The sequence below is a fragment of the Condylura cristata genome, unplaced genomic scaffold (genome assembly GCF_000260355.1).
Source record: "Condylura cristata isolate star-nosed mole 26May11 unplaced genomic scaffold, ConCri1.0 scaffold00015, whole genome shotgun sequence".
In the NCBI taxonomy this organism is placed as follows: domain Eukaryota; kingdom Metazoa; phylum Chordata; class Mammalia; order Eulipotyphla; family Talpidae; genus Condylura; species Condylura cristata.
The window spans coordinates 2283379-2309955 of NW_004567116.1; the positions used below are offsets into that span (position 1 = coordinate 2283379).

The 26577-nt window shown below is 58.7% G+C and overlaps 2 protein-coding genes across 2 annotated transcripts; one reads left to right on the forward strand and one right to left on the reverse strand.

Moving 5' to 3' along the window:
* Positions 1-465: 465 nt before the first annotated feature.
* On the reverse strand, positions 466-5837 carry ARL2 (ADP-ribosylation factor-like 2). The gene is made up of 5 exons (XM_004682647.2): positions 5725-5837; positions 3463-3573; positions 3206-3368; positions 1637-1717; positions 466-946 (listed from the first exon to the last, which is right to left on the reverse strand). Exons 1-5 carry the CDS (start codon positions 5787-5789, stop codon positions 812-814), a joined length of 555 nt encoding a protein of 184 aa, XP_004682704.1. The 5' UTR covers positions 5790-5837; the 3' UTR covers positions 466-811.
* An 11703-nt stretch (positions 5838-17540) lies between these two features.
* On the forward strand, positions 17541-23062 carry BATF2 (basic leucine zipper transcription factor, ATF-like 2). Its single transcript, XM_012725143.1, has 3 exons — positions 17541-17579; positions 18867-18974; positions 21431-23062. Exons 1-3 carry the CDS (start codon positions 17541-17543, stop codon positions 22067-22069), a joined length of 786 nt encoding a protein of 261 aa, XP_012580597.1. The 3' UTR covers positions 22070-23062.
* The last annotated feature ends 3515 nt before the right edge of the window (positions 23063-26577 follow it).

The window sequence follows — 26577 nt, forward strand, 5'->3', positions numbered from 1 at the left end:
CCTCGCTGGCCACACCTCCCACAGCGTCCTCATTCCCAGCCAGTCCCAAGAGCCCTTCCCTTCATTCCTCTGCAGTGAGATCCCCTCTGCTTGAACCCGTGCAGCCCTGGACAGCTGCACAGGCTGCCCGCTGCACATGGGCTGCTGTGGTGGGCAGTGGGAGCTGAAGTCCAACCAGCAGTGAGCCCTAATGTGGGGTGACGTCCCTTTTTCCAATGCACACCTCTGAGGGTAGCAGCCACTCTGGCCAACTGTGCTCCCTCTTCTATCCAGAACACTGTCCGCTCTGATGTCGCCTCTGGGAAGCCCACCTCAACTCTCGTAGCCCTACCCTGTGGTTCCATCACTCTCTGCCCACCGCTCTGACACAGCAGCAATGAGCGCAACCGTCGTCATCCACTTGCTTCCGTCCCCTGGACTGTGGGTACCGCGTCGTCGCTAAAGCACATGACACAACACAATATCTGACAGGAAATGAGGGCCAGGAACGGTTTATTCTCGCAGCTGAGCAGAGGACAAGGCCACAGCCTCGGTAGCAGCAGAGACAGCCCCCGCCCAGCCCCGCCCTCTCCCCAGGGTCCGGCAGCTGCGAGGGCTCAGCAGCCGGTCAGCAGCCGGCCAGGAGCCAGGGCGGCCGCCCTCCTGCCCAGGAGCTGGCCATGGAGCAGCAGGGGCGGCGACAGTAGCAGCAGCAGGTTATGGAGTGGGGCAGGGAGTGTTAGTGGAACTGGTGGAGGACTCCCATCCCCCCGTGGACAGTGCCTGGTGAACCCTGGGGGTCCTGGATGCCAGGTGGGGTACCCAGAGCACTTCAGTCCGTCGTGAAGATGCGGCTGGAAATGTCATCCAGGAGCCAGTCGATGCCCGGCAGCAGGTTCTCCCCAGTGAAGGCGCTGCAGCCCTGAACACGCCAGTGGTGGCTGCGGATGGAGTCCAGCTCCAGGGTCTGCGGAGCGGGAGGTGCCAATGGGGCCGGTGACCACAGGCTTGCAGCCTGTCCTGGCCGAGAGAAGCCCACACCTCCCTCCAGGTCCTGCGTGGAGCAGCCCCTGCTCCTCTTCCTGGCTCTGCACTAACAAGCCGGCCAGCGCCCTCAGCGAGGGCAGAGCAGCACGGCACCCAGGCGAGCAGGACCCTCTGCGGGAGGCTACAGGCCTCACCCATTGCTCCTGAGGCGCCTGAGCCACGGCGGTGGTGGCTATTTTACTGAAGAGGAGACTGAAGGTCAGAGAGGTGATGCAGCCTGGCTGCAGTCTCACAGTGTGTGACTGGCAAAAGCCAGGTTTTCACTCCATTCTTTCTCATTCTTCTCATTCAAGCCCGAGAGTAACAGTTAATCCTGGCTTGTCTACGTACTAGCTGTGTGACCCTAAGACCTCAGGCAAGTTACCTGACCTAAGCCGAGGTAGGCGAGGAGTTAACTGGTGCACAGGCCTCAGCTCACAGAAGGCAGCTGTGTGGACCACCGGTCCCCTCTGTCTGCGGGCTGGCACCAGGCTGAGTCTTCACTGAGTCTGCAGTGCCCACCTGCCCGCCCGGAGCCTGCACCCGGCAGGCGCTCGCTCATAAATGCTTTTATATAAATCAGCAAAGAAGGGCTTCCCTCTGCTCCGCACCTGCCAAGGCCGGCACTCACCTCTCGGATGGCGTTAGAGGACAGCGCTCCGGGCAGGTCTTGCTTGTTGGCAAAGATGAGGAGGGTCGCTCCAGCCAGGCGCTGGGGGAGAGAATGGAGGAGCGTGGGGGTGGGGGCTCAGAGGGAACCCTGGCCCCGCACACGTGGGATCAGGATCAGCCGGGAAGAGCGGGGTAGGCCCTGTTGAAGGGGGGTGGGGGGAGGCCAAGCATGGGCGTGGCCTTTGGGCTGCTCCTTTGGGGTGGGGGGAGCCCGGGCCAGGATCCTGGTTCCACCCACAGGCACTGCCCTCAGTGTATTTCCTCTGCCTTAGCTTCTGCTGCCATAAAGAGGAAGTACATATTGGACAAGATGACTCCCGCTGACCCAGTTTCCTCTGTGGTCTGTGCCCCTCTGGTGACCTGACAGTCACAAAGAATGTGACCATTCCAGGGGGCCTGGAGATCTGCTGGAAACAACCTTCCCCCTTTCAGGTTCCCAGGCCCTTGAACTGCTCTGCTCCGCCATAGGCCTCCCGCTGTCTGATTCCAGCGCTGCCCACATAAGTGCTTGTGGCTGGTCATTCCGCCGGGAGTCATGTGGGCCTAGCAGTTACAAAGGGCGCCAAGCCGGGTGGGCGCTGGACTGCTGAGCTCTCGCTGGTCCTGCTCTCCATCTAGGAAGCAGCTCCTGTTCCACCCAGCGCCCAGATAGCCACGCCTAGAACAAGCCCGTCAGGACCTCTGTCCCCACAAATCATTATGAGACTTGGCGCTGCCTACTGCACTAAGGCAGGTTGTCCCCGCAAATTATTAACGACTCCCTCTCTCCCTCTCAAGTGTCCTGATTTTCAACTAGAAATGCAGTTAATAACTGGATCAAACCCTGGAACAGAAAAAGGTCATTGGTGGGAAAATGGAGGCAATCCAAATAAAACCTAGAGTTGACAACAGCTAATGCTAGTTTCTCGGTCTTGAAAATCTCCAGCGGTCAGGTACGACGCGACCACCGGGGAGCAGGTGAAAGGCATACAGGTGTTTCTTCACAATCTCTGCAACTTTTCTGTGAATCTAAAAAGGTTTTGCTCCAGAAAATAAATGAGAAGACCATCCTAAATAGAAGCCTACCTTAGCGATGAGAGGTGGAAGTCTCAGTGAAGTCACGTGCCTTGCCTGAGGTCATACAGCAGAGTCTGCCGACTCCTGAGCCCAGCACCTCTGCCTCTGAGTAACCCCCACGCCCCAGGCCAAAGCAAGATGGGGAGACTGAAGCCCGGGGTGAGGAAGCAGCAGCTTTGCAGGGACGGGAACCCAGGTCTCTCTCCACAAGTGTGGACCGCCTGTGCCACTAGGGCCTCCGTACTGGGTGTACAGGGGCTTCTGCTCCCCCAAGGGTGCTGGGCACGTGGTGAGGGTCCAGGGAAGGAACAGAGCCCATCCTAGGTGTCCCCCTGGGGACACAGAACCCTTGGGGAGTCTGCTGATGAAGGTGTCCACGCTTCCACCTACCTGCATGAAGTGTGGCGTTGGATGCTGATGGAAGCCTGGCGACCCCACCCCCACCCCCAGCTCAGTCGGGCCCCCTGCCTACCTCCTCCACCAACAGGCTCTGAAGCTCCCGCTGACAGTCCTGCATGCGTTGGCGGTCAGCACTGTCCACCACCCAGATGAGGCCGTCGGTGCTCTCGAAGTAGTTCCGCCAGTAGGACCGCAGAGACTTCTGGCCACCCACATCCCAGATGTTCAGCTTGAATCTGGCAGGGAGGGGGGTGGCTGGGCTGTCAGCCAGGGCCCTCGCCCTCCTCCCTGCCCTTTTCTGGCTCAGCCCCTCCCCAGGGTCATGCTCACCCACGATGCTCCAGGGTCTTGATGTTGAAGCCCAGTGTTGGGGAGATGGTGTCAATGTCCTCCCCGTTGAACTTCTTGAGGATGGTTGTTTTGCCAGCATTGTCCAAGCCCCTAGGGGGCGCCACGTTAAGGAACAGTCCTTGCATTCTGCAGAGCCGTGACATCCCCCACAGAGCCCCACTTTAAGGGACACATCCATCACCTGCCACCATGTATCCAAACAATGCACGAACCACGCGCTAAATGTGCAGTAGGAACTGAATGTCTCATCCTGACCCTTCATTCTTCTCACACTCTCACCTGAACACCTACTACGTGCCAGGCCCTACTAGGAGACAAAGTCCCCGCCTTGTCCAGATAACACTGGAGCGGAGAGACAGTACATGCAAGTCAGGCCAGTGAGCGAGTCTAGAGCTGCAACACAGGGGCCTTGATGGAGGCCACCAGAGGAGCTTCCCCTCACTTGGCCGTCAGGGAAGGCCTCGCTGAGAGTCTTGAAGTGAGGCAGAAACTACAAGGCACCAGCTCTCCCAAGAACTGGGGGGAAGCAATCTAGCCAGAGGAAACAGCAAAAGCAAGACTTTGGGAAGTCACCTGCACCTGTTTCTGGAATATTCTAAACCCTTTGCTGCTACATGAGTAAGCGGATAAATGGGTGAAGCCCCAGCCCCTACCTCCTCCTTCCTTCCAAGAGGCAAGGAGACTTGTTCCAAGGAGGGGGCCAGGCCCAGGCCTCCGCTGCCGTCCTGCTCACTGACCAGGGGTGAGTGGCCCAAAGCAGTGAAATGGGGTGCCCGGGGCGCCTCTCCACAGACCCAGCCTTAGCCCCTGATCACCTGCTCATGCCTCACACCAGCACACACGCCTCCTTCTCTCCTGGATCGTCTCAGGAGCCAACAAGCTCGCCCAGGTCCTCCTGTCGTCCAAGAAGCAGCAACACCCTCACTTCATCGCCTCGCCCCAGTTACTCCTTTATTTCCTTCCCTTTACAGCAAATCTCAGAATTGTCCCTGTTCACCCCTCTAATGCCTGACCCCAGGAGGCTTTTATCAATGGCCTGGGCAGCCCCTGAGTCCGTCTTCCTGCCCCATCAGCAGAACCTGACCACACCCCTGCCCTTTCCTCCAGCTGGCACCTGCCTCCTCCTCCTCATGACCTCTGCATTCAGATACACCTGGGTTCTGGAACTGTCCACTGTCAGGTAGCAAATCCCCCCTTACCTGGCTGACTGCAAAGGCACTCGTGCCAGCTGCTGGCCCCTCACCGCCTTTGCAGGATCCCCCCACTGTGCCCTCTCTCATCTTCCAGGAACCTGCTCCCAGCTCCCCTTCAGCTCAGCAAATAGCCTTCCAGACCTTTCTTTGCATTACTGCTCCCCTTGCTTAAACAAGTTCCCCAGGACTCTCACCCCGTGACTCAACCGTGGCCTTCTCCACTGACACTATGAATCTTACTTGGTTTTTGCTGACATCTTTCTCCCCCCAGCATTATACCAGGTCCAAGGAGGCAGGGTTTTCTGTTTTGCTGTTTGACCCTAGCCCCTAAGATAGAGTTTAGCACATAGTAGACGCCATGCAAAATTTGGAAGTGAGTTGTTTAAAAAAGACACGATGCGAACATCACTTTTAAGTTATTTGCACACATAAATGTATTCTGGGCCGTGCCAACCTCCTGGATCGAAGTCGCCACGGGGGTGGGGGTGGGGGTGGGGTGGACAGAGGCTACGGATACTCCCTTGCGGGATCCCAAGGTCGGCGGGGGGGCCCTCCGGCCTTCGGGCACCCGGCGCAGGGACAGCGACGGCGCCCCGCAGCGACACCTGCGCGAGGCCCACGCGCGACGACCCGCGGGCCCCGGCGCCCCCCGGACGTGGTCTAGGGGCAAGTTGGGGACTCGGGCCCTGGGCTGGGCCCCCTCCGACCAGGCCGGGGACAGTCGGAGCCGGGGGACAGCTCGGGCCGGACGCACGGCGGGTGGCGCCCCAGTCACCTGCGGGCCCCGCTCCTCCCGACCCTGCGTCGCCGGCCCGTCCACCGCGCCGCCAGCTCGCACCTTTGGCCTAGAGAACGCCCCCCCGCCCCGAGGAGTGGTACGACCGCCGCCGCCCCGCCAGCAGCCGTTGGTTCGGTCCGTGTGCGTGACGCACAATGGGCAGTTGGTACAGGCCGGCCCGCCGCGCGCCCCGCGCCCAGTAGGGGGCGCCTGGCACCGCCCGTCCGCCGGGGCCCCACTACCCTCGCGGCTCAGGTTCCGGGAGGATACAGCATGAGCAGTCGCAGCTCCCGCTCTTTCTGCTTCATCTTCTTCAGAATGGTCAGAAGCCCCATGGTCCCGGTAGCCCCCTCCCGGCCGCCGTTTCTTCCTAGAGCGGGACCCCCCCGGCGGCTCCCATTGGCTGTCACGCCTACTGACAGCACCGCCTATTGGCCGGGCGCTCGGCTGGTTCCGCCCCCTCTCCCACGTGACCGCGAAGCGCCGGGCTGGCCCGCGGGGTGGTCCTCGCGCGGGTCGGGGCTTTGGCGTGGCCCCTCGCCTCCGCGGACTCGGGGGCGGAGGCCGCCACCGCCCGTCCCTAGACACCCAGGGCTCGACCGGGGAGGGAAGCCCGACGTTCCTGGCTGGGATCTTGGTTACGTAGCGAGAACCTGCGAAGGTGTCCACACTCTGGAGGCAGCGCCAGAGCCCAGGGTGTGTCCGTTGGGACGGGGACTGTGCCCTGGACGAGGTGCGCACTGAATTCTCATGACACGCCGGAGCCTGTCGCGCGAAGGACACACCCGCGCGAAGGACTGTGCCGCACGACGTGCCAAAAGAGGCACCTAGTGCCGTGTCTGGCTTAGGGAATGCTGGTTGTCCAATGACTGACTTTAGCCTAGAGTTTGATTCCTTCCCTTAAGCGGGAGTCAAGAAAAGGGGAGGAAACTGGGCCAGGTTGGAAACTTGGAAGGGTGGATTTGGAGCCCTTCCCCCTGCCTATTCAAGGTAAAGGTGATAGGCACTGAAGCCAGGGAAAGAGGCAGCGGACACCAGCTGTAGATACCTACGCGCTGTGTCATGGTTTACAAAGCACTGGGTGAGGTTGCTGGGTGAGGCTTCCTTTGGCGGGTGGGAGCGGTTCAGAGAGTTTAAGGAGCTTGCACGTCAATTAAAGTCAGGGCTGCTGTGTGGTGAAGACTGGAATTAGACTTTTAGTGAGCTTAAATACAGACGTTGATTTACAATGCTGCACAGCTGGAATGGATGGTATACTGCAATATAGCTCAGGAAAATCATAAAACAGTCAAGTGTGCTGTTTTTCTGGGTTTCCCATGGTGTTTGTCTAGAGGAGAGGCCTGTGAACTTGAGCCTCCCGTTCTGCAGAAGGCAGTCGGTGTGGTGGGGGAAGGTGGTGGACAGATGAGGGCTGGACACAACAGGGGTGCCACACTGGACCCCCCTCAGTCAGCACCACTTGCCTTCCCCTAGTGTGGGGTAAATGAAGTCAAGCCAGGCTCTCCCCACCGCTCCCTTCCCCCACCGCTCCGCCGCTGGCCTCCACAGGCAGCACCTGCGGTGCCGGCTGCTCCTAAGTGCGTGCCTGGGGCCACGGGGTGTGCGCGAGGGCAGGTGCACCTGTGGCTGGAAACACGTGGGCCCAGAGAGCATGGGTGTGCCCGTGTGTAAGGGCAGCCACCTGGTCCTGGAAGGTGAGGGGTCAAAGGGTGGCATCTCCTGAGGCGAGCTCTGCAACTGAAGAGAGACTTCAACTATGAGCTGATGAGGTGAGACGACCTGAAACTGAGAGGAACGCCAGAGAGACAGAAGAAAGAATGCAAAGATCAAGGCAGACCGGGAGGCTCAGTGGCTCCCTGAGCCTGGCACGTTGGGCTTCCTGCCTGGTGTGTCTGTGTACCTGGCTCCATGCTTCATATTAAGGGCCTGGAAAACCCCACTGCAGCCTCCCAGACCCCTTTCCCACCTACCTGAGTCCGCACGGAGCCTGCCCACCTGCGCCTGCTCGCACTCGGCCCAGGCGCGCACCAGGAGAAAGTGAGCACGGCGCCCTGTGCCGGCCTGGAAGCCCAACGGCTCATAGAATGAAGCGCCAGACCCCCGAGCCTCCGCCCTGTCTCCTGGAGCCTCCGATGGTGGAGTTCCAGCACATGGATGTGGGCAAGGCAGTTCACGGCCCCACGCTGGGAAGGGATCTGAGCGTGGCAATAGGGTCATCACCGCACCGTGGTGGCGCCACACGGGGCTGGCTGGTGGACTCCAAAGAGCCTTAGGAAGAGTGAGGCGGAACTGTAACATGCCAGCGTGGAGAGACGCCCTTGCTGTGGGCTGTGGATGTGGGGAAATGTTTCAGTCCCTCTTAAATTTAAAAAGTACCAAGCTACTGTGACCCACTAAACAGACTGAGGAATTACTCTAGTGTCTCCCGTCGGTTGAACCATATGAAACCACGCCTGGTTTGTCCTTTTGACCACAGAGCTGATGTTTTCACGTGGCTTACAGCAAAAGTGAACCAAAAGAGGGGCCTCCCTCGAGGTGCAGGGGGTTTAAGCACAGCATTATGAAGCCCTCACCAGCTGCTGCAGCACAAATTCGATCCCGGGCCAGGGAGTGACCCACATGGCATGGCAGCCCTCTCTTGTCTGCCCGCTGCTCCCCTCAGCAGTGGATTTCAGCACACCTTGTTCTGCTCCCCACTCTGTCTCTGGTGAAGCCTCTCACTGCCCCTATGCTTCTGGCCTGTACCCCAGTTCTTGTGTGCATAAATAAATAAATCTTTAAAAAAAAAAAAGAAAACTGAACAGAAAAAACAGAAGCAATCACTGCCTTTGCCCAGAAATAAAGGTAAGCAGCGTGTTACTTCAGGTGCTCTTAGGATCATGTGTCTGTCTCACTAGGCTGACAGCTCCAACAGTCTGAAAGTCATCATTCCACTGTGAAGTCTGGCCTGTCTCCCTGTGTCACCGGGAGCATTTCAGGATTTCCTTTATTGTGCGCTTTGAAATTCTTGTTTAAACGTCAGGCTTACAGCCCTGTCTAGTTCTGGTAGTCGTAGTCCCCCAGGGCCCATCGCAGGGTTACGGTGAATATCAGCTGAGAAAAAAGTCGCAAAAACCTGAAGTAGAAGATCAGAATGTAACTGGGTGTGACTTTAAAAAATTTTGTAAAGATTTATTTATACAAACAAGAGCTAGGGTATAGGCAAGAGTTGTGGGGTGAGAAGATTCATCAGAGACAGATGGGGAGCAGAGCAGGCAGATGCACTGAGCAGATGAAATCCACTGCTGAGGGGAGCAGCGGGGAGACAGGAGAGGGCTGCGCCACGTGGGTCCCTCCCTGGCCGGGGATTGAATTCGTGCTGCAGCGGCTGTGAGAGCTTCATAGTGCTGCGCTTTAACCCGTTGCGCCACCAGGGAGGCCCGGGTATTGTAACTTAAGAAGAGAACTCCAGGTGCCTTGGGAGAAAAGCATGTTGACCAGTGTCGGGGGAAACGCTCTATGGTTTTAGGAGAGACAGCTTCTTGGTCAGCCATTCCTGGAAGACAACTAATGAGCCTTTATTCTAGAACAGCTACAATTAAAGTCAGGGGAGAAGACTGTCTAAATTATAATTTCTGACCATGAAACGTTGGCATGAGGTAACTTGGGTATTTTTATTTATTGGTGTACATAAATATTTTTGCAAGTTTGGTCTAGATGAAATTTCTGAATCTCTTCAAGTATATTGTGCGTATTGGTTGTTTCAAATAAAGTTAAGTTTTGATGAGAAAAAGCCTGGTGACCTATGATGCCAGTTTCATGTTTTGGCTCCCAGGTGCACGGCAGAGGCAGCAGCCGGCACTTGGTGGCAGCATACCCAAGTGTTCACACATGTCCTACCAAATCATAAACGACTTCCCAGGCGGACTTGCAGCCTGAACGCTGCAGTGGCCACTGCCTGTGGACCGCAGCTGTGCCCTGGAGGCGCTCAGGGTCCAAGGGTGGCCTGGCCCTGTGGGCTGCACATCATTCAGGCCACAGCCAGGTGCCTCCAGTGGCCATCCACCGCCCACAAGCCGCCTCTCACAGTGCTCCGCCCAGCTCCTGTCGTGGGAGGGGCCTCGGCATCCTCTCCAGCTTCCAGATGACAGAATGAGCTGTTACTCACCCCCTGCCGCCCTCCCATGGGCACGTGACATCTCGGCCTGTGCAGAGCCTCAGGAGTGGGGAAGGGCCTGAAACCTGAGCTGTCCAGTGGCTGCCTCCACACCCACCCGCCTGCCTGCCAGCCTCCAGAGCCAGGAGTACCCTCCCCCTTCCTGCCACCCCAAGGCTGGGCCAGAACAGGGAGGGGGTGCTGTATCTTCCCCCAGCAACCCTCCAGGCAGGTAGGGCACCCCGGCACCCGGCAGTGCGTGGGAAGCAGCGGTGCTGCTCACCGCACTCTGCAGCCCCTCGAAGCTCCCCGGGGTAGAGGCACCTTTTGCGATGTGCTCCAAGGCGCAAAGCCCTCCGGGGGTGCTCCGGTGTCTCCCAGAGTTGGAGCCAACATCAGGGCCCTGCAAGGCCCTGCCCCTTCCCCTGGCGCCAGCGCCCGCTCCCCAACACCCACCTCCCATCACCGGCACCTCCCTCTTCACGTCTCGGCACAAGTGTCTCAAAAGTCTTGTTCAGGGGTCTCAGTGAGGCCCCCCAGACCACCCTACTTTAACTTCAGGTGCTTCATCCCACACTGGGCCTGTACTCAAATCCTTTCCTTACCCCACCCCGCACTGAGGCCTGCAGGGGTCGCTCAACTCCCTGAGGTTGTGGCGATGCCCCCACCCCACCCCACCCAGAGGCTCTGCGCCAGCAGGGCTTGGGCCTTTCCTTTTCTGTGACCCAGCAGAGGTGACCGGCCACATTCTCACTGCACAGGTAGCCAGACACCTGCTGCCCTCCTGACTGCCATCCTGGTCTGACTCGAGACTGGAGTCTGGCGGTAGGGGGCTGCCCTGAACCCTGCTCTCCCCGCCCGGCCCCAGCCTCTCCCTGCTCAGGAGCCTGGTGGGGGACCCCAGGGAGCCCCAGCTACGCGGCAGCTTCCTGCCGCAGCAGCTGTGCCCTCGCTGTCTGAGGCTGCCCCACGGCTCCCCGGCAGGGTGACTCCAGTGCAGGAGGCTCTGTCTCCTCCCCAGCCTCGGTCTAGTGCCCTCCCCTGGTTCAGCCTCAGTTTCCCCAGCTGTAAAGCACGGAGGTTGGGTGGATGAGGTGGATTATGTCATCCTGGTTGCCAACTCACTTGTAAATTCCTAGGTGATAAGATCACTCGGGTATCTCCTCACACCTGGTCTTTGACCCCGTGCAGACTGACCGGAAAGCATTGTCATTTCCTGGGTGATAGGTGTGCCTTTGTTCTAATGAGACAACAGAGAGGGGGGCTTCCTGGATGGCCCCTGGGTGGGGGCAGGTTCCCAGAAAGGCCAGGTTATGATTAGAAGCTTGGAATGTTCAACCCCGCTGCCCACATTCTCTTCAGAAGGGCTGAATGTGGAAGGGATCAAGCAGGCCCACGTGATGATACCTCCACACAGTCCCAATTCCAAGCGTTTGGGTCCAGAGAGCTTCTAGGCGGGTGGACATGCCGACACGGGAGGGCACGCACCCCCACTCCTGGGGACGGAGCTCCTGGGCTCTCCCTCTGGATGTCCCCTACTGATGGAGGGAAAGAATAGAAACCTGAAGGAGACATCCCAAGGTTGGAACCTGACACGTGCAAGGAGGTGGGGGCAGTCGGGAGGGAGGGACCATTAACCCAGGCACAGAGACTCCTGTGTCAGACTGCTTCAGGGAACGTTGGAAGCACAGGCCTGAAGGTGAAGATACAGAGATGGGGCCACGTGAGATTCCACATGGTTCTCCAAAGTCAGCAGCAAATGGGCCACCCCACAGAGGAGTGACCCCTCCCAGAGAGAAAAGGACTGGATCGGGCAGTGTCTGCCCTGGCTCGGAGCAGCCGTCATGCCCACCTGTGCCCGGCGGGTGCTTCTCCCTGCCCACTCTCTCCCTCCCCAGGGCAGCAGCCTCCTGCCGCCCGTGACCTGCACCTGCCAGGCTTCTCTGCAGCACTGACCCCCTCAGGCGAGGCCGCTCTCCCAAGGCCGCCTGCCTGCGACCCGCAGGCCCCTCTCAGCAAACCTGTCCCCTTCGGGGCAGCTCTCCCGCCCGCTTGTGCCTATGCAAGTGTCCTTTACTCCTCTGTCCTTTTCCCTAACAAACCTGCTCTTTAAACATCACTGAGTCTCTGTCTCGTGGAGAAACTTGCCTGGGAAACTCACCGTAAGTTGCTGACAGGGGAGCTCTGGTGAGACCTTCCCCAGAGTGAACCCCAGGACCCTGAACTCCAAAAACGACTTCACTACCACACCCTGCGTGTCTCCCCACGGCCTGTGACCTGATGTGGCTTGTTAATCAAGCCCAGGGAAGCACAGCACCACCGGGGCTGGGGCTGGGGTCCAGTCCAGTGGGACAGAGCCCTTCCTGGTGGGACTATCTAGTATGCTGCGTGGGAGTCAAGGTCAAGCGCAAGACACTCAGCCGGCGTCATAGAGAACCGTGTGGTGTGGGGTCAAATCTCCATGCTCGTGACGAGGAGAAACGTGCCGTGAGACAGGCAACCGCAGGGAAGAACTGGGGTTTCGCTACCCAGGAGGGCTGGGCGGACTTGCATTGCAAAAGTCTAAATCTCTGGGTTCTGTGCCCGCTTTGAGCTGCCTCAAACTGTTCACCGCCCCTGGTCGCTGACACTGAGCACGTGGCCCGGACCTGCAGCCGGCCCCTGCCTCCCCCTTCCTTACTCCGTGCCCAGGCTGGTCACCTGTGGCACCAGCCTCCCTGCAGCCCTCCTGTCCCTCGAGCTTTCTGGGAGCTGGGGAGCCAGCACCGCAGAGGAGAGGGGCGAGGCTGGGAGGCGCAGAACACCTCTCGAAGGTCAGGCCCATGACAGCTCTTCCTCACCAGCTTCCAGGGCCTCAGCAGGGCGCCAGCCTGGGCTGCTCTGGCATCCACTGTGGGCAGTGGGAGGCCCAACCGGGGACACTGTGATGAGGAGCTCACTGATGACCCCTTTCCATACGGGTTTTGGTCACAACAGCCCTGGCAAAGCCAGGACTTTCCCTTAATTGGATAGCCAAGGAAGCAAGGATCTTGTCCAAGGTCATACAGCTGCCACTGCCCGCCTGGGACTCAGACCACCACGGTCACCTCACAGCACCCCTCCCCCAGGCCACGGGCCCTGCCACGCTCAGCTGTTTATTCTCACTCCCTGCCCACTTCCTAAAGATCCCGTCACTTCCGGGAAAGATGTGAGTGTTAAAGGAACAGCAGAGAACCAGAAGCACCGAGCTCTGAGGGTGGCAGAGGGCCGAGCCAGGCCGGGGAGGGGCCCTGGGGACGGGAGCGGGCGCCAGCTGCTGCCAGGGCCCAGGTGGTGATGGCGTCATGGAGCCCGTGAGGTCACCCAGTTCCCGGGTGACTGCACATTCACGGGGGCTGCGGTAGAGTGAAGCCAGGCCTTCGAGCTTCCTGTGGCCTGGGGAGCCCACGATGTCCCCGCCCCAGTCCGGCCCAGTTCCTCTGGAGCTGGCCTCTCAGCGGACTGGGCGGCCCTCGCGTGTGGACTTCCTCCCGGCTCGGCCAGCTGCGGGACCGGGCAGAGCCCCGCTGAGAGGCGTGTGCGCCTAGCTGAGCCCGGCCAGGGGGCGTCAGCCCAGCGTGCGCGCCCCTTCTCCAGGCCCTCACCCCCGCAGTCCTGGAGTGGATCCTTCTCACCCCGCACGCCTGCGGCTAAGGCTCAGGCGGGCCCGGACTCCGCCTGCTGACCTCGCCTTATCTCTGGCCACAGTGGGTGATGTCAGGGGCCCTCATGACTCAAGCTGAGCCAAGAAGAGGCCCCTGCATGGGAGCTTCTGGGGACAGAGGACACCCTCCTCCCAGGGCGGCTTGGATGGTGTTTCTGATGCCAGCTTACAAGGCGAGGAGCGTCCTGCTGAGCCTGGAGCTGGCCAGGCTGGAGCTGATGGGGCCACGCTGGCTGCTGACCAGCTGCTTGAACATCACGATCGCCAAAGCTGCACGTTCTAGACTTTTCACCAACTTAGATCCTGACTTCCCTTCTCCCCTTTGTAAGGATGAGACATTTTGAGTAAATTACATCAAACTTTAAATGCTCTGGGCCTCCCTGGTGGCCTAGGGGTTGTCTCAGTGCTATCTCTGCTACTGCCTGAGTTCGATCCCTGGCCAGGGAGTGACCATAGGGCACAGCAGACCTCTTCTGTCTCCCCACTGCTCCCCTCAGCAGTGTGGTTCAGTCAGTCCATCTGATCTGCGCCTCCCTCTCTGGTGAATCCTCTTATTCTATCTCTTCTATGCAAAAGTAAAAAAGAGAGCCCTCCCCGGGGGCGCAGCAGGTTACAGCACAGCACTGAGAAGCTAAAGCCGCTTCCGCATGAGTTTGATCCCCGCCTGTCCCGGAGGTGACCCACAGGGTGCGCAGACCTCTCCTGACCCGCCCACTGCTCCCCTCAGCAGTGTACTTCGTTGATCTGCCTGTTCTGCTCCCCACTCTGTCTCTCACCATCCCTGCACCTCTGGCCTGTACCTCAGTTCTGTATGCATAAATAAATAAATCTTTAAAAATAAATAAATAAATACAAGAACAAACTTTAAATGCTCCTTTATACACTTGGACACATCATTAGCTTTTTTTCTTTAAAAATGTATTTCATTAGGAAAAACATTCCTATTCTTACCTTTAACCATTTTTTATTTAAAGTAAATAATAATGAAATGGAACACAAACCTGCTGTGAACAAGACCAGAATCATCAGATATTTGTTGAGCACCTTTGTCAAATGTCTAACCAATGTTTATTTGGTCTGCTCTGTGGCCGGCTCGCTCGAAGCCTGGCTGTGCTGCTTCTTCGCAGCCTTATACTGTCCCCATTTTACAGCTGAGTATCAAGAACTTGCCCAAGATCAAGTTCCAGGCCCAGGAGCACACCTGACCTCTGGAAGGCCGCCTCTGACCTCCCAACAGGACGTGCCCCTGAAGCCTGCAGCCTGCAGCCACCACCCAGGGCAGGCGCCTGAGCCTTGCTTTCCAGCTGATGCTCTGGGCGCCGGCCCACTGCTGGGCTGTAAACTCCTCCCAGCTGAGGCACAATAGCCGTGCAGGCCCATTGCAGTTGGGAGTGGGATGTGGATAGCCCTCTCCGTCATCTGAAGCTCCCTAAGGAAGCCAGGCCTTAAATGAGGGGCACATATCTTGGGGGGGGCTAGAAAGAGGGGTCCTCATTTGGTGCAGCTGGAGTCCCCAGGTCTCTCTGCAACTCTGGAAGGTTGGAAGGAATCAGGACAGTGCATCAATACACCTGGCTTCTCCCAAACCAGCAGGGTGAGCACCCCTCCCCAGTGCCTCAGTTTCCTCATTGGTAAAGTGAGCAGGTGGGTTAGGGGGAGTCCCTAGGCACCAGGCCAGGCTCTGTGGGAATAAGCCCAAGCTTTTCGCTCATCCAGGAAGCATTTGGGGTGCTCAGCTGGCTGGATGTAGGCTCATGCGCTCAGTAATCGAACACCTGCCCTGGAGGGGCGTTGCGGAGACTTCAGACAATGTGACAGGCCTTGTATCAGGCCCACAGCTAGGGCTGCAGGCTCTGGACTCCTAAGACAGCCCTCGGAGAGGGACTAAGGCGTAGGGGAGATTGCCGTGTCCTCCCTCGGCCATGCCCCTTCCCAGGGTGGCCATGCCTCTCTGGGCACAGGTTTCCTCACCCTCTAAGGGAGAGGGTGGACTCAGCCCCGAAGCCCACCCTGCTAGCCTAGGGAAACATCCGCCTCTTTTCGGGAAACCTGGCACAGCCGTTCCTGGTTAAACATTACCTGCCCCATGCCCCTCCCTCCCTGCCACTCCCCAGGGAGATCACGCCATAAATGATGTCTTCTGGCTTCTTCCGTCTTCTCCAAGGTCATGGCCTTCCTGAGAGGCCTCAGCAATTTCCATCTGCAGCTGGGATCTGGAGAAGAGTGGGGGTCCAGGGCTGGGGGCCAAGATGGAGACATTGGGGCCCTAGTCACCCTCCCCCCAGGTGTTTTTTCTTGGTTACATCATGCTCTGGCTCCCCCATCCTTCCCTATGGACCTCATGGGCTGGGTTAATGAGCCCCTCAGGTGCCTGCCTCAAGCAAGAGGTCCCAGACCTCCTGGTTTCTGGGAAACAAAGTATTCAGAGAAGTTGGGGACAGCTTCACTGCATGGGGCACCCCCCCTTAAACGTATGTCCTCAGGCCAAGCAAGGTAGGACAGACCCAGCAGTCAAACCCAATCCCACACCACAGCTAATTTCATCTGTGAGCCTGCTAATGGGAATGGATTCTAAGCTGGAAGCTACTTGATGACAGGTGAAGATCTTAGCGCCTTTTTGCCCACCTTCCAAACAGCTTTGTCATCCCCAGTGTGAACCCAGGGCTCCCTGCCATGGCGCTGGTGGGGAGAATGCCAGGTATCAGGACCAAGTCTTCTGACTCAAAGCCCAGATGGGTTTCATGCCCGGTACTAGGTACCGTAGCGGTCTGCGATAGCCCTGCTCAGGGCAGACATTACCAACCAATCCCAGCATGACAGACATGGCTAGTCAATTTCCTAACAATTTCAGCTGAGAATTCAACTCGATGCCCCAGACGATGCCCCAGACGCCACTGCCCAACAAAAGCTCTCGTCCACTGTATCTGCCATTCCTGTGGCCTCACACCCCCAGTCCTGAGACTTCAGGACTCAGACACGGACCTTAGATGCTGTGGTCACCAGGAAGGCCCTTTTTGCTGCACATCAGCTGCTGCTGGACAGAGTGTGGCTCCTCCGCCCTCGCTGGATGTCCTCTCCACACACCAGCTCCCAGAGAACCACCTGGCTAGTTTTCCCTGAGGCTCTGGGGTTCAAGGTCCTTAGTAAAAGTTTCACTATGAAGTATGTCCCCAAAGTGTGGATAAAAATGCTGTTACGGAGAACTGTACCCCCGGCTTGAGCAATACGACACCAAAGGCACTTTTGAAGCTCCTGCGTGTCCCCCCCTGCGCCCCCATCGCTCATGGAACTTTGTTTCTCAGCCCCACGCTTTTTACACAGCCACACTCGCTGGTCTGCGTTACTGACCCAGACAGATTGCTGCTGTTCGCATCTTGCTGCAACCGTTTATTTTCATACAGTTGGATGTTCCGGTCAGTGTGACGACAACCTTGGGGACTTCCACTGTGTCATGAATCCAGAAACGTGGACACCCCAAGTCTGTGGCATTCTCTGTGCCTGGGATGGTCCCGGCACCTCACCTGCCTTAAGTTCTTTAGTGTTTGCAACAGAGTCGTTTTCACCTTCACTTTGCAGGTCAGAAAGCCAGGCACAGAAGTGCGCGTCCGTCGGCTCAGTGCCACAGCCCTCCTCCTGCCGGGACACTGCTGCCGGGAAACTGGCACATTCGTCCATCTGTTCTAGTGAAGGGCCACTGCTTATTTTTGCAGATATGCTCAACGTGGGTCTCAGAGGGTCCGGGGGTGGTTTGTTTAACTCACATCAAGTCTGTGAGCGGATATTTGTATCATCTTCCCACACTCTCTGCTGATGAGGAAACTAAGGCCAAGAGAGGGTGAGACACCTCAAATCTGCACAGCTCCAGGGGGCCAGAGGTGGGCTGGGAGCCCGGGCCTCCCCAGCCCCCAGCCCACACGAACCCTCAGTCCCCACTGGCTTTTCCTTTTGGCTCTGTCTGGCAGAGCCTTCCAGAGCGCCCTGCCACACCTGGCACCTGCCTACACACACCGCCGCCCCCCCCGCCCCCCACAAACAGGGTGGCCGGAAGACCAGCGTCTGTCAGGAAGTTCCAGACACGTGAGCAAGCCCGAGCCAGGAATTCTGAGCAGCCAGTGCCTTTAGGAGAAACTGAAACTCGCCTTGCTGGGGGTGGAGTGGTCACTGGATTTAAAGAGCAGCTACTTCCTTGGGCCCCCAGAGGGCACTGGGAGGTCACAGCGACTAGAGACATCTGGGTCCAGCGCAAGCTTCTGCTCTCCTGCTCCAGCCATGCGCCTCTGTGGGGGCGATGGGCTGCTGCCTGGGACAGTGAGTACAGGGCAGGGCAGGCTGAGAAGGGGACACGTCTGAGGGTCCCTGTGTCCCTGAGGGAGGAGGCATCAGAGCTCCTCATGCCAGCTCTGTCCCCATGTGCTGTGTGGGCTCCACACCCCCCCTCTGGGCCGCAGTCTCTTGTCAGGAAAAACCAGGGGGTTGGCATGAGGACTTCCCAGCTCTGGGGGTGCAGAGCTGGCCTCTGTTGGGACTTCTGGATACTCGCACTCCCCCTGTCCTCCCACCCTGCCTTGGAGGGATCTTCTCTTCCCGTCTAGCTCTGTTCTCTTCCCGTCTAGCTATACTTCTCCAAACTATCTGGCCATGTTTCTCCTGGGTGTTCCTGCCCCTCTCCCAGGACCCATTACCAGAGGCCCAGCCCTCTCTCACTGTGGCCTCCCTACCCACCCCCACTCCAGCCCCACTTGCTTCAGCCCCCAGTACCCGGATGGGCCCTGCTTTGGAGGGGGTGTGCGGAGCCAGTATCTCCCTACACTCTCCCCCCAGGGCGACGGCTGGGAGGGTTTGGGCTGGGAGGTAGTCAATATTCCCTCCAGAGCTCGGGAAGTTTAAATATTTCCTCCAAGCTTCCTGGACCCGAGTCGGGGGGAGTCAAGCCGCAGCTTCTGCGTCCATCCCTGGTGGCACTGGCTCGTCCGTCCACCCCAGGCTGTCGCCCCCTGAGGATGAGCATCCTCATGGCGGAGGTCTGCCTGTTTCCTTTGCTGCTGTGGCCCTCTCACTCAGCGCCTGGCACATGTGGGTGCTCAATGAATGCTTGTTAGATGGGTGAAGTGAGGCCTTGGGGTTGCTCTGGGCACCAGCGAGGGGAGCCCAGCCCGGCTGGCCTGCCCCAGTCCCATGCGGCCAGCGTCTTGACAGTGACAAGGCCCCAGCAAATGTGGCACTGACCCCTGTGAAGCCCCATCTCTGGCTGCCCAGGCCACTGCTCTCTGACCTTGAGGAAGGCACTTATGGCCTCCGGGGCATAAGGTGGCCCAGAGGCACAGCTGGTCAGGAGAGGTGTGTGGGTTCAAATCCCAGGCTGCCCAGGTGGCCTCCCCAAACCTGAGCTGTCAGTGGGGCGTGTGGGTGAGGCTGGCAGGCCAGAGAGGTGTGCTGTGCCCGGGGTGGGGGTCGTGGGTGTACAGGCGGGCAGAGGTGGCTTCTAGGAGAGTCACCCCCAACCAATGCACTCAGGATGAGCGGCCTTTTGGGACAGCTGACCAGGATGAGGGTGCCAGTCCCTCCAGGCCCCTGAAGCCCTGCCCCTCCACCCAGGAGGACGCCTCGGAGCATCAGAAGCAGCTGAAGAAGAAACAGAAGAACCGGGCGGCGGCCCAGCGCAGCCGGCAGAAGCACACGGACAAGGCGGACGCCCTGCACCAGGTGGGCTGCCCCGCCACTGGCCCCAGCTCCCCCCATCGGGCTCTGGGTGCCAGAGTTGCCACAGCTGGAAGAGGGAGCCTCTGTGGCTGAGGTCTGGAAATTCCTGGGTGTGCGGAGTGTGAACCTTGCGCCTAAGTGCTGGGATCTGGGAACACAAAGAGCAGCGGAGACCAGGAGTCAGCACTCAGGGACTGGTCTGACTCAAGCCGGGGCGCTGCGCCCCTCAGCTCCCACCTCCTGAGGCCCCATGGGGAGTGGCAGTGCAATTCAGCACCCGTCAGCCAGCCTTCTGAGTGGGTGACCCTGAGCACACAATGGGGGGCTGGTGCTGGGGTCCCAGCAGCAAAGCTCCAAGTCACTTCCTCATCTGAGCTCTGCTGTGGTCCGAAGACAGAGGCAACCCCCCTCCCCCCTGCTTCGGAACCCCAGCGGGGGAGGGGCGGGCTCCACAGCACTAACCTGAGCCTGGCCACTCTTCCTCTGTGTGGATGGGGGAGGGCTGCACGCCCCTGTCCCTGTGCTCAGGAGTGAAATTCCCAGCCCACCGGCCCAACACTCTGTTCCCTCCCTTACCTGCCTCCCTGGACTAACACCCTGCGTCCCTGTTGCTCACTGGCCAGCCTCAGGGGCTCTGCCCTGGCTGTCCCCTGCCCCCAGACATAGCCAGTCAGGTCCCAGTCTTTTGGGGCTTGCCTTGGAAAGGCTTTTCGAAACCATGTGAATAGAGGCTCCCTTTGGTTACTCCACCCACCTTCCTCGCTGGTACTGACCTTCTCTTACCTATTTAGATGTTCGCGGTTGTTTCTGGCACCAGATGTGAGTGTCAGGAGGGCAGAGAGCCGCTCCCTGCTGCTTCCCTGTCAGCCAGAACAGTGCCTGACAGACAGGTAGCCGATAATTCCCTGTGGGGTAGAAGACAGAGGAAGAGCTAAGCGCTCTGGGAACACAGGCAGGTCGTGGAGGAGAAAGGGAGGGCATGTCTGACCTGGTTTTGAAGGGTGAAAAGGAGTTTTCCAAAAGCATGAAGGAAAGAAAAGGCCTTGTGGGCAGATGGCACGGCCCTGTCTCCAGTGTGAGGGAACCACGCACTGTAGCTCCCACGAGAGTGAGCCCGAGGCGAGAGTGAGCCCGAGGCGGGAGCGCCCCGCCTTCAGGCCTCGAGGCCCTTCCCCCCTCAGCAGCCTGCAGCCAGGCGCAGCTGTGAGCAGTGCACGTGCAGTGCGGCTGTGGACAGACAAGTGAGTGCTCCAGGACACACTGGCCGTAAATGCCATGGAGAGAAAACAAGCCGGAAGAAAGAAGGGAGTGGGTGTAGTAACCACACGGGGTGCTTTGCAGGGTGGGCATTACTCAGACAGCCCGAAGGCGGCGAATGAACGAACGCTTAAACAAACCAACAAGCCAGTAAGTGACTAGATTTCTGCAGGTGAACCCAAAATTTCGCAGAGCCTGGGATGGGCTCGTGGCTCCGAGGCCTGTTGGAACTTGGTACCCAAGGCCTAACCCTCATTTTTTTTTAAAGGTTTATTTATTTTTTCACACAGAACTGGGGTACAGGCCAGAGATGCAGGGGCAGTGAGAGGATTCCCCAGAGACAGAGTGGGGAGCAGAATAGGCAGACTGATGAAGTACACTGCTGAGGGGGGCAGCGGGGAGACAGGAGAGGTCTGCTGCGCCCTGGGGGTCCCTCCCTGGCTGGGGATGGAACTTGTGCTGAAGCAGGGGTGGCTGACTTGAAGTGCTGTGCTTTAACCTGTTGCACCACCCAGCAGGGCCCTAAGCCTCATTTTGATGTAAAACACTCTATGGTTTCTTTGCAGAGCCTGTCCACACTGGGGTGAGGGGGGCCGGGAGCCAGAGGAAGTGGGGCCAGCGCCTGGGCACACCTGCCGTGGCACGAAGCTCTGTCTGCGTTTCCCCGTCATTGTCATTGTCCTAAATGGCTACTCAGAACTGCACCTGTCAGGCTTCTCAGAATCCATGCCGGTTCTGGGACGTGGGACCCCCTGGCTGCCAGCCTGGAGGACCAGCTCCTCGCCTAGCTGCAGTGGGCAGTTCTGGGTGTCCGGACATCTCTCAGGACGCATAAGGACTCCCGAGGTGGCCGAGACAGAATGACATCTAAGTTGCCACATCTGGGTTTGGCCCAGGGTGGGGGGAGGCTGCTGTAGGAGCTTCCAGACAGAGGACAGGAAGTGTGTTGAGGAAGCAGCTTCCCTTTGAGGGGCAGGAAGGGCAGGAGTGGGAGATAAGCCTGGAGGTGTGAGAGGTGGCGCAGTCTTGGGGGGTTGCCAGAGTCTCTAAAAGGCCTTTGGTGGGCAGCAGGTGGCTCCTGGGACCAGAGGACAGAGCAGGCAGGTCTGGGCCTGACTCCCAGGAACAAGGGGGAGACTGGGGGGGGGGCCCTGGGAGCGGGCAGGCTGCCTCACTTCCCTGCTCTGTCCCCAAACCCGCAGCAGCACGAGTCACTGGAGAAGCACAACCACGCCCTGCGGAAGGAGATCCAGGCCCTGCGGGACGAGCTGTCCTGGTGGAGCCAGACGCTGCGAGCCCACGAGCGCCTGTGCCCCCTGGGCTCTGCCCCCTGCCCTGCCCTGGAGCCCTCCGGCTGCTGGGGCCAGGCTGAGCAGCCCATGGGCCCCAGGCCCCAGGCCCACCAGAAGCAGCCCGGCCTGCTGCCCTCCCCCGCCTCTCCTCCCCCCGCGCAGCAGGTCCCTCCAGAGGCGCAGAGCCCGTCCTGTCCAGCCTCCTCCCGTCCTCTTGGTCCCACCGCAGTCACCACACCCGCCGCTCAGCGGCCCCCTACCCCTGCCCAGCCGGCCTCACCCACTGGCTCCAGCCTGCTCAGCCCTTCCTCTAAGTTCAGCCCCCTCCTGTCCAGGCCACCAGCCCAACCTGCCTCCCCGCAGCCCCTCGGGCAGGAGCATCCCACCAGCGGGAAGCTGGGGCCCCTACTCCACTGCCCCTCAGCCCCTCAGGGGCAGGGCAGGGACCACAACTCTGCTCCTTCGGTGTCTGATTTGCAAGGGCTGGAGCCCAGCCCCCACCTCCTCCTGGCCTTCCCCCTGCTGGCCTCTGCCCAAGTCCACTTCTGACCCGGCCTGGAGCTGGGCTGGCCCTTCCTCGGGCTCAGGAAGCAGCCGCAGCACAGGGACACCTCCTCCGTGACCACTGCAGACTGGCCTCTTGGCTGACCGGCTGGCCCAGGGTTTCACCAGGGACGGAAGTCGTCATGGCGTGCTCACCGCTCTTCTGGGCCCTGTCCGTGCCACGATCTTATTTCATCCTACAAATGCAGTTTATTGGAAGCTCAGGAAAGCCCAGGGAACTCTCCAATGTCAAGCAGCCTTTCGGGGACCGAAGACCGCACCCTTGGCTTCTCCAGGCCCAAATAGGCCCAGCCGGGGCCAAAGTTCTGGACACCAACAGCGGGTGTGAGCAGCCTGAGGTGCCGAGATGGGGGAGCGGTTCTCCCTCTGCTTCGCCATCCCCAGACCCTGAGACCTCACCCTCGTTGGGGCTGACCCCCTGGGGGGAGGGGAGAGGCCCAGCAGGAGCCGGCAGGGGCCCCCTGTGCCAGGGTGGCCTTGGCCAGAAGCCTGGGACTGCCCCAGGGGTCTGCAGTGGGGAGCCTGCAGCCGTGTGCAGCCGGGGAGGCGCCCGGAGCAGCCCTCCAGCTGCTCCCAGCTAGTTCAAGGGCCGGGCCAGAGGCCTCTGCTGTCATTCTTCTCACACACAGGAAAAGGCCCAGTGAGAAAATGGATGCACCGGGGGCGAGGCTGTCTAAGCACATGCTGGCCATGAACCCAGGAGTGGGGAAACCCATGTGGCTCTAGTGCCACCTCCGTCCCGGGCAGCCCCAGACCCCCATTACCCTCAAAATGGCCAGAGCACCACCCTGCCTTGATCCTTGACCTGACGGCAGCTGGAAGAGCAGGAGCTGGGGACAGGTGGGCACCCAGCTCCGTGTCTGCTCCAAGGGCTTCTCCCACCCACGCAGGCCAGGGGCTGCTAGGGGCTAAGAGAGACTGAAGCTTTTCACCCAGGTTTCACGTGCATGGAAGCAGATGCCAGGCTTCCCTCACGCCAGGGGCTGAGCATATGTTATCAGCACATATGTTATGGTGAAAAAATTAAAGCGTTTTCCTATTCTTTTCACTTTGCCTGATGTTTAAGACTCTAACCATGTTCTGTAGTGTTGAAACCCAAGGACCTTTGCAAGAAGAGGGAGCAGTCTAGAAACTTAGGGGTGGGAATCCTTTATGGATTACCTAACTCACTCCTCTCCCACATGACAGGTAAGGAAACTGAGGCTCAGAGACAAGAAGGACTTGCCCAGGGTCATACAGTGAGAGCGGGTGTGGTGGCCCCAGGATTTGGCTGGCAGCAGAACTGGGGTCACCAGAAGGGCCAGGGAGAGCTGTCCAGCAAGAGAGAAGCCAAGACACTGTTGATTGGGGGTTGGCTGGAACGTCTGAGACAAATTTCATGATGTGGCCGAGGACCAGGACTCAACGGGGCCACGAGGACCGTGGCCGGCCTGGGTCGATGTGCCCTAAGATATGTCTGGTACTGCGCTGTGTTCTACTTGGGTTAAGGCAAGGAAGCCTCTCATTGCTCTGCGAATTTGGTCTAATTATTATCTGCACCTAGAGTAGGCATGTTCAGAAGGGGAAGCTGAGGCCCCGGGTTGAGGAACAAGCCAAGGCCGCATAGCGAGTTCAGACACGCTTCCCCAGGGTGCTCCTGCCTTCTTGGTACTCACCTTCAGGACTGGACGGGCTCACCCCCGTTAGATGTAACCCAGGAGATACAGCCCTTCCCTAGGAGCAAAGCAAACCAGAACAGAGGGCAAACTCACAGGCAGACCACTTCTGACAGTAAAGAATACTTTGACACACATTTGAGGAGGCGAGGAAATGCTTCCATTTTAAGCAGAAAAAAAAAAAAAAAAGAACGGGAAACTGCCATTCTACTATAGTTTGATGTCGTTTATTTAAAAATATAAGCCTAATAGAAGGAACGCGAGGAGGTGCGTAGAACCTTAAGGCAGGGTGTGAGCTGACATCGATGAGTCCCCGAGTTTGTAAGCACAGCTCCCCCTGGCTGGCTGTACATAGTCTCTATTTCTTTTTTTCTTCAGGACTTATTTATTTATGCATACAGAACTGAGGTGCCCGCCAGGTGAGAGGGTGCACCAGAGACAGAGTGGGGAGCAAAGCGGTCAGGGGAGGTCTGCCTCGCCATGTGGACCACCTCCGGGGCTGGGGCTTGAACCTGCACTGAGGTGGCTGCAGCTCACTTGCTGAGCCGCGCTTTAGCCCGCTGCGCCACCAGGGAGGGCCCGTAGCACCTCTCTCTGAGTGCACACTTAGCTACGCCTCTGAACAAATTACTGAGAAGCTGGGTGGCTCAAACAGCAAACATCCATCATCTCAGGCAAGCAGCTTAGCTGGACATCTAGAGACCCCAATCTCTGAGCGTTCCGATCTGGGGTCACCTGGAGGCGCCCCTGGGTTGGCACCCACCAAGCTCCATGTGAGCATGGCCTCACCGAAGCCGGGGCCAAGCTTCTCACTGGCTGTTGGCAGGCTGTGGTTCCTCGAGGACCGCTGGACGGAGGACCTCAGGTTCTCGAAGGCTGCTAGCTGGAGGTCTTGGTTCTTTGCCACCTGTGCCTCTCCGTCGGGCACTCCACGAGGCGGCCGGTTCCTTCCGAGCAAGCAAGCTAGAGAGCAGGGACAGGTGAGCAATACGAAATACAAAGCACCGTCTCTTTTGTGGCCCAATTTCCGCTCTGCAGAGACAGATCCAGCTACACTCAAGGAAGGGAGATTACACCAGGGTGTAAAAACCAGCAGGCGGGAGCCCGGCCACCGTCTCCAGCTTGGCTCTGGGCGGCCTCCGCTCTGGGCGAAAAGCCACACTTTCCTGGACTCTTCCTTTCCTGGGGTTGCCAGCTTTCTTTGGGAGCCTTTTGTGACAAGAAACCAGCAGGACGCCTGGGGCCAGGGCAGAGCCCCCAGCTGTGAGCAGCGTGTGGCTGGTTGGGCTTGCAAAGAGACCCCCGGCTGGAGACCCACAGCTGCCAATCAGCCTGGCAGCAAGCAGGGTGCAGCCGCACCCCCGGGCCTGGCCCTGGAAATGAAGACACAAGGACAGCAGAGCTGAAGTCACAGGCACGCACCTGCCAGCGTCTGCTCCACTCTGAAAAGCCGCCGCTGCTGAGTTGGAACTCCTCTTGCTCTTGTTTGCTCTGGTATTCAGGCCTGTAGTGTGCTGAGTGGTCCCCCAAAAGCCATGTTTACCAGACCCGTGAATGTGACCTGTGGAAAAGAGTCTTTGTGCATGGAATTCAGTTTCGGCTCTCAAGGTGCGATCACCCAGGATGACCTAGCTGGGCCCTCAACTCGATGATCCCAGAGGGAGGTGGAGTTCTGTTCCCAAGGGAACATTTGGAGCCATGGAAAGTTGGAGGCAAAGAGGCAAAGGCTTCTCTCCCAGGAATTTTGGAAGGAGCAGGAAGCAGAGAGAGCAGTGAGGGCCTGTTGCAGGGAGTACTTGTTCCTGTGGCTCAGAATCAGCTCCCGCCCTTCCTCAAACGCTTCTTCCTCCAGGAAGCCTCCTCTGATCCGAGATAAAGTGGCCTCCTTCCCCGGGCTTCTCATCACACCCACCTGCCTTCACTGGCATCTGGCATCTTTCTCCTTCCTGGGTGATGGTGTCTGCTTCTCTTCTTATTGCCCTCAAGGAAGCAACCAGTCTGGCATGTTGTGAGTTCTTTTAAAGAGCCTGTGTGTTGGCAGGCAGCAGGCACGGTGGTCAGAGGGCTTAATTAAGCTCCAGTGCCTGACAAGGCTGGGTTCACCGCCAACTCTACTACTTCCTAACTTAAATTTTTTTTTTTTTAAAGATTTATTTATTTATTTGTGCATACAGAACTGGGGTACAGGCCAGAGGCTCAGGGGCGGTGAGAGGCTTCACCAGAGACAGAGTGGGGAGCAGAACAGGCAGATCTACGAAGTACACTGCTGAGGGAAGCAGCGGGCAGGTCAGGAGAGGTCTGCCGCCATGTGGTCTCCTCCGAGGCAGGCGGCAGGCGGGAATCGAACTCATGCGGAAGTGGCTTCAGATTCTCAGTGCTGTGCTTTAACCCGCTGCGCCACCAGGGAGGGCCGCTAACTTAAATTTTTAAGCCTCAGTTTTCTCATCTGAAAAATGGGCATTGAAAAATGTTTCCATCTTATCCATCTGTCCATCTATCCGTCTGTCCGTCCGTCCATCCATCCCTCCATCCCTGTCCGTATATGTACAGGAATATCACACACAGCACACACACAGTCCCTGGCATACCGTTTTACTGTACCACCATATGAAAGCAGAAAAAGCTCAGTTGAGATGGCATTTCGAGTTTGGGTGCCCTCCCAGGATACCTAGACGTCCTGTGATTCTCCCCGTGGCAGTGAGGCGCAGCTCCCAGCCAGCCCCGTGATCACGGGGAAACAGCCTGTGAGCTGCAGGTGGCATATCCCTTTCCACACAGTGGCCAGTAAATTGCATGTTCTGAGCATGCTTAAGGTGAGCTAGGCTAAGCTATGATGTT